The 7,898-nt window shown below is 32.5% G+C and overlaps 1 protein-coding gene across 2 annotated transcripts; it reads right to left on the bottom strand.

The window, feature by feature from the left end:
* Positions 1-1,009: 1,009 nt before the first annotated feature.
* Positions 1,010-3,923, bottom strand: LOC132067184 (uncharacterized). Of its 2 annotated transcripts, none has more exons than XM_059460333.1 (2): positions 3,443-3,923; positions 1,010-2,537 (listed from the first exon to the last, which is right to left on the bottom strand). In XM_059460333.1, the coding sequence occupies exon 2, from the start codon at positions 2,499-2,501 to the stop codon at positions 1,425-1,427; it is 1,077 nt and encodes a 358-aa protein (XP_059316316.1). In that variant the 5' UTR covers positions 2,502-2,537; positions 3,443-3,923; the 3' UTR covers positions 1,010-1,424. The 2 variants fall into 2 exon arrangements, with proteins under 2 accessions (XP_059316316.1, XP_059316315.1); XM_059460332.1 differs by having other exon boundaries at positions 1,010-2,522.
* Between the last annotated feature and the right edge of the window lie 3,975 nt (positions 3,924-7,898).

Below are 7,898 nucleotides of genomic sequence, written 5' to 3'. Positions count from 1 at the left end.
GCTGGGGTCTCCAACAATACTAGCATTATAATATGCGTACCAGAACAAATAAATAAAAATAGGTCAGATAAGTATTTCATTTGGCTCTCTCAGTTAAAGGACAACTCAGCACGTCTATTACGCAATCATGAATCTAGTAGACCAAGAACCATTGATAATGCACGATGCTATGAGCTGCATATTCCGAGTTTGTCAAATAATACTCTGTTAGACGCTGAGCGAACTCAAGCTGATTTAACAACCAGAAAACTAACACATTTGGAAATCATTAATCATGCAATCATTAGAGTATATGCAACCTAAGCAGCTACTTTATCGCGCATATCTTGTTAATTTATTGTTTACAAGCAGGATGATTAAAATTTTAACAGTCAAGATGGGATGCATTGAAAACTTCTTTTTACACTAGTGATATCCAGACCAACTTACTGACCTTGATATTCAGCCGATGCATGCTACCTCCACCAATAAAGATACCGACTACTAACTCTGCTCACGAAGATTTAAGCAGATAAAAAGAAATCATTTACCATTTTGTGTTCACTGATATTCAAACCTTGGTATCCAATCGAATAGCCCAGAATTAGCCAGAACTATTCCAGTGAATCCTCCGATGGTGAATAAAAAGATGAACCCTATGATGAGCCCAAACAAGAAACCCAGGACACCTAGGACACCTATACTGATCATAGCATAAACCATGCCTAGATACCCGAAAACTTCACCCACTTCAGTGCTAGGTCACACCCTTGTGCGGGAATAGAACCAAAACTAATCTTAAACATATCCATGCTTAAGAGTGAGAATGATGCTGAAGAGATGCAAATGAATATAACCCATGCTTCGCATTAAGCAATAATTAAGGTGATAACAAGTACCTGACTTCGTGGTCACCAGAAATTAAAGCTAGTTAATCAAATCAAAGTAATGAGCAAACAGGGAACCTTGTTAGGAAGGTAAAAGGATTTCTAGGTCTAAACGAGACCAAGAAATAAACACTACAAGGTCAGAGAGAAAATGCAAGACAAGAATATATATGAATAAATTAGTCCCTATTCAAAAATTTCCCAACATGAGGAAAAGCCCCAAAAAATGTAAAATGTTATCCCGGAGCATAATCAGGAATGGTAGGTAGACTATAGGATACAGAGTTATGCACAACTTTAAACTAATAACAGCTGATCCGCACAGCAAACTCCCCATTCGTTGAACAGACATGCCTGATCCTGGAAAAACCTTCTCTAAGAATTATATACAAAAAACCCTTCAATTCCCAAATCTGAGTATTCATCCAAACATTCCAAATAGTTTCTGGAGATGTAACTGTTGGACATGTTGAGGATCCTCTATTTGCTTCACAAGGAGCAATGCGAAACTGCACCCTCGACATTTACGAAAAGAAAACAGAACTTAAAACTCCCGGATCAGCCACTTTCTCTCATGCAATTACCGGGCAAGAGAAACTTATATTGGTCTGCATTTTCCAAAAGATAAGCTGGAAGGTGAACGGCAGAGTAGGAGTGGGGAATAGGTCCCAATTTGCCTATGATTTCTCTGAATGTGTACTCCTCCGGTAACATATCAAATAAATCAGCTCCTTCACAAATTACCTTTTGCACTCTCTTTGGATTCAGAAAATGAGAAAATCTAACCCTGTCGAAATGGCTGTAGGCTTTCATCTTGAATATGAACTCACTTATGTGGCGGAAACAAAAGCTACAATGCCATCCTGCATCTGCCAATATGACATCTGACTGTCGAAAATGTGCGTACCTAGTCTTACCAGATTGGTAGCGGTGAACAGAAGCTCTCCAACTATTGTTATCCACAAGGAATTCAAAAGAGTAGAGATAGTTCTTCAATCGGAGATGAAGAACTGAAGGTACTTCGTCACACCACCTCAAGAGGTTAATGGTATGTCTACTAGGTATCTCATCAACATCCGACATTATGAGCAAATCATCATCCTGAATACCAGCTTGTTTGAGAAGATAATCCAATGCCAGTCTCTGATAAGCTTCCTCAACAAAAGGGTTTTCTCCTTTCCTAAATCTCCCGGGGATTTGTCCGTATGTCAACCTTGATTCAACGAATTCAAACTGATCTCTGTGACTAGCAAAGTACGAAGGCTTTGGCAATCCGGTGAATGTTGAATTGGATTCAAGTAAAACAAACTCTGTTATATAAGGGTACAACTCTTTCCACCGTATGGTCAGCATTTCCAACTCATTACTGAACAACACTGCATCAAAGACACGCCTAGGGTACTCTCGAATTCCCCATCCGTGAAGTTTACAGAGATTCTCCATCGACACATTCTCATGATAATAGTGAGGCATTTCATGGAAAGGCTTTGGCGGCTTCTCCCATAAAGGTCGTAAAAAGTACGTGATTTTCTGTCCATGCAGATATATACCAAACACGCAGGTTGGAACCAACAAAAAAAGAAAGATATATGTTTTCAGGTCCAAGCCACGAAGGACGCATTTTAGTCTCGACATGCTCAATGTTCGACCAGCTTCCTGCAGTCAACAAAACTTCAGATTAAAGAAAAGTAAGAACTGAGGATAATACTCAACAAGAGTACGAAAAACTAGACACATCGTAGGCATAAAAGCTATTGAATACCCAAATAAACTACATATAAAACAGAAGCAAGATAAGTCCCACAGAAGAGAATGAGACCTCATCCTACCCTGTTGAACATGCCACATTAAGATAGTTGACTTAACCATGGTAAAGTAATACGGTTTGCTGTAAACATCAGGCGTGCCAATAAGTTTATACGGATAGATAGGCACAAAAAAGGGAAAAGATGGACGGTATTCTTCAGTACCTACACAAATTGTGTTGTGCTCATTGTTCCAAGATGAGTAATGCCAGATATATGCTTAGAAAACAGAATTATTCTTCAAGCAAAAGTAGAAAAATACTTGGAGGAAGGGTAAAGAAAGAAAAAAAAAAAAAAGGATAAATACTTGGTGCAAGGGCACTTTCATTTAGCACACAATGAAAGGTCAAAAACAAAAGGCACAACCTAGAACCAAATCAAACCTTCCCCATGGGTATTCTCACAATTCTCCTTCATCAAATTGATTAATTAAAGAACAAATCAATTTATTTTTTTTGGGGAATACAGAGCCTTGAATCAAATCAAACCTCAGTTTAAATTCTTGTTTCACTATGGGATAAAAAGAACTAATCTTAATATAACAAAATTTCAATCAGGGACCCATATTAGTTTCCCCTTTAAAAATCAATAATATAACCTAATACTTTGAAAATTTTCCCCTTTCCTGCCACAAAAAGAACATTCTTTTATGATATCTAGAAACAAAGAAAAAACATACGCAGAAAAAGACACAACCAATCAACATTAATCAATGTCTCAAATACAGACAATTTATCAAAAAAAGAAAATCTTGAAGAGAGAAAAGATTACCTCATTACAAATATCATCCTTCTTCTTTGAACAGTATTCAGATCCCCCTTCTGCCAAAATATAAACTTTTTCCCAAAATCTAGTGATACCCCACATTTTTCTCCTTTTTTTGTAACTGTATTTCTATTTAAATTACAGATCAAAGGCTAAAATGAAACCCACAATTACACTTGTAACGCAGCCCACAAATTAATCCAACACCACCACTGAGGAAAAAGTGGAAAGATTTATAGATAAAAGCAACAAATAGATATTTTTCAAACCCTTGAAAATGGTTGAAGAAGAATAAAAGTACAAAAAGAAAAAAGAAAAAAGAAAAAGGGAATATGTGGAAGAATGAAATAAGGAGACAAAAATATAGCCAAAGAAATTAAAGGTGTGTTGGAGATGAAGAGCGTGTGTGTGTGTGTTTTACGGGGTGGCAGTATTAATAAAAGAAGATTACAAGGAAGCCGTTTCTCTTGTCTTCTACCCCACTTCTACCGGCTATACAAACATCATATTATTTTTTTTGTTTTTCCTCTCAAAAGCTATACTAATCATTTGTTTCCTTTTTTAAGTAGTAGGACAATAATACCCCTGTTTACTTTTTTTTTTTTTTTGGGGCGTAACACATAGGTAATCCCCTAAACGTGACAAGATATTTCATTTAGATACTCTAACTAAATTTTATTCAGATTGAATACCTCAATTCTTAATAAAGTGTTCCAATGAAACACTTTCAGTTAAACTATTAAAAAAAAATTGTTTGTGTTTTCATTTATCTGTTGGGTAGTTAAGTTAACTACATAAAATATGGCATCTCCTTTAATTAATAAATCGTAAAACCCAGGTATTATATACTTAAGGTTGATGCATATAATTAACAAGATAACATATTTTATGTGATAATTTAACTACTTAATAAACTAGTAATAAAAACACACGTAAATTTTTTTCCAAAATTTTAAATTAAAATTGTCTAGGAAACACCTCATCAAGAGTTGAGGTATTTGGAACAGGACTTAGTTCGAGCGTCTAGTCGATTATCCTAACAAATTTACAAATTTAAGGGGACTAGCTATGTGTTAAGCTTTTTCTTTTTTGGGGTACATATGGGTAGAGTGAAAAATGAAATATAGTAGATGCATAAAATCTAAATAAACGACGTACATTATTTAAAATTATTTCAGAGATTTTAAATTGTTGAACATTGAATTCAAATGAGTTTAAATAAAGAGATATAGAAAGTAAAAATTCATATAACGACATCAACTAACTTGAAAATAAAATATCTATAGTTATATTATTCATCAAATCATAAGTCATTTTGCATTTTGGACATAATTTATCTAATTTATTTGTTTCATTTTATATAACGCCACTATTATTTCACGAGTATTATAAATTTAGTACATTTATTATTACATAAATTTATTTTATTAAAATTTAAGCGACGACATTCTAATTGAGATTAAAACAAAATCATAATTTACTTTATGCTTCAAACACCGGTATTATTATAAATAAGAGACTAATTTTAATTTATATGACATAATCCTCCATTATAACCTTAGGAGTCGCTTGATTGCTGGTTAGAAAGAAAATTATTCATGTATTAAAACTAGCATAGTTAATATCATATTTGGTAGCTTTTAATTGCGTTATACAAGATTCAGTACACCAAATAAGATATTTTATTTTACAATCTCATACAACTAAAACATGTATAAGTTATGAATTAATTTATGTATAATTTTACTGGGCAAGAAATAAATAATTAATACATGAATAACTAAATTCTGCATAACTAAATCATGCATAATTAATTCTTGAATTAGTAATACTTGCATAACTCTAATCAGCAATCAAACTAGCCCTTATAATATGTTATAATTAAAATGTATGGTAGGGATCTAGTACCTCGGTTGATTGACTACCTAAACTTTCACATTATAATTTCCTCCCCCATTTCGCCTTCTCCTTCCCTTATGCCCTATATAATAAAATAAGAAATGTATGATGTATGGGCAATTTGGTCATTATAATTGTTCATGCCCCTTACCTTAAGGCCAAAGTCTTCTTACGCGTCGAATTGACTGGCTCGATGCAACTTTGTGTGCCTGTCGCGTGGCGTAATACGATGGGTTAAATTACTATTGGAATATCAACTAGTAGTACTAAGTTCTATTGAAAAGTTAAAAGTAAAATTTAATATTAGTTATACCATAAAGTTTGAAAGTTTTAGGACAGGTGGCGATTGAACTTTCCCGTTATATGCTAATATCACTGTCATGGCCAGAGAGAATCATGTTAGGTGTTATCACCAATTTATTTGGAAAAATATAATATTAAACTTATATTGATTTTGTTAATCTTATACTTAAATTATATAGTGCTCATGGTATCTTTAAATTATCATTTTTCTTATTTAAAAATTTTACAGTGTTAATTAAATAACATAGAGAGTGATTTCCCTCTTGTGAGAGCCAAAAATTATCCAAATAATTGCAGCCACATGACATTTTTCTTAATCTTTCTTATTAATTAACTATTACTTTCGTTTTCTTTCTTATTTGCTTATTCGGAAAAGGGTCAAATTTGCCCCTATACTCTTCAAAAAAGATTATATGTCCTTCGCTATATTTTTTTGATATATTTTTCTTACCATCCAACTTGAACACATATTTATCGCTTGAACCGTTAAGTTCCTTTGCCTCTACCTTATTCTCCTACGTAGATATTATTTTCTCCCAATATAAATCTAGTCAAAATTAAATCCGACTCACCCATTAATTGTTTTTGTCTTCATCAACTAACAAGGACGTACTTTGTACTTATAACTACGTCTAGTTAAAATCCATAATCCTAAAAAAACAGCAATATCTAAGAGAAATTAATCACAACTAAAATTATGATTTTTTTTTTTTACTAATGATAAATCCAATTTAAATAATAGCCTAAAATATTTGTAACATCATACAATTAACATTAACAAACAGAAGTTAGAATATTGAAACATAAAATCAAATGTAATATTTGAAAAAAAAAATTAAAAGATATAATTTTTTAATAAGTCCTAATTTATCATAAAGCTTTATTTTCTAAAAATCAATTTGTTTTTTTTAAAAAAAAAAAAAAAAAAGTTAATCCTGTCAATTAATTTGATCCTAGAAATTTGTTTAGGATATGAATAGCTTATTCTATTCTATCCGATATAACCTAAGCATGTTCATTCATAAGCTTATAACGAATTGACACGTCATATCATTGTTTAGATCTGGTAACATAATTTAATATATCTCTATTATCTGTCTAAATTAAATATATAATTGCACCCAATATTTACACAAATCATATCAACCTATAATGTTATGTGACTTGATGAGGTGAGAATATATATAAGTTAACTATGTCAAGTGAAAGAATATATCAGTAGTCACATATGATGTATCTTTTAATTCGGTATAAACATTCCATATCAGTAAACTCTTACTCAGAATATATAACACACATTTACTTTCAAATGTGAATTAACATTTTCATGAGATTTGAAGTTGAAAAAAAGTTCAGTTTAAAATGTTAATCATTATATTAAGACTTCATCGTTCTAAAGGCAAGTAACTGAATTTTGAAAGAAAATTTGAGAAAAACATAAAAACCATATTCTCAAACAGGGAAAAGGAAGTAAAAGAAGATTGGAAAATATGTTATGATCCCCTTGTTGTTATAAATACACCGTATTGTGGATGTACATTTAAATACATAATTTCCTGAATAAGTTTATCATCAAGCAGGCAGCTTGCAAGTAGTTCAAGCAGATAGTTTGCAAATAGCTCAAGTAGGCAGCTTGTCAGCAGCTTCTGAAAAGCCTCACCGCAGATTCTTTTCCTCTATAAATAGGAAGTCAATTCAGTTCATTTGTACATCATTTCAAAGTTGAATACTATATTAATCTCTCTCTATATACTTGTCTCTGGTGTATTTACTTTATAGTCTTTATTTTATAACACGTTATCACTTATCAGCACGAGACTCTGCCACCTGGAGCAAATACTTTGAAAGCCTCGAAGGTATAGAATTTCTTTTTCTTAATTAATGACAAATATTTCTAAAAGTGAATTTGTTGCCCCGGATATATCGGGCAAAAGGCTACCTGTTTGGGTGCTTGACGCTGAAATTCATCTTGATGCGATGTGTCTGGCAAACACCATCAAAGATAAAAATTAGGCATCGAAATAAGACCGTGCCAAGGCAATGATATTTCTCCGCCATCACCTTGATGAGAGCTTGAAATTGTAATATCTCATTGTTAAAGATCCTCTTATACTGTGGAATAACTTGAAAGATAGGTATGACCACTTGAAGATGGTCATTCTTCCTCAAGCACGTTTTGATTGGATCAATTTAAGCCTGCAAAATTTTAAATCTATCTGTGAGTATAATTCTTCAATGTTTAGAATTATATCACAATTGA

This window comes from Lycium ferocissimum, chromosome 8, assembly GCF_029784015.1.
Source record: "Lycium ferocissimum isolate CSIRO_LF1 chromosome 8, AGI_CSIRO_Lferr_CH_V1, whole genome shotgun sequence".
NCBI lineage: Eukaryota > Viridiplantae > Streptophyta > Magnoliopsida > Solanales > Solanaceae > Lycium > Lycium ferocissimum.
The sequence above is the reverse complement of the archived record's forward strand: the minus strand, read 5'-3'. Positions and strand labels throughout refer to the sequence as shown.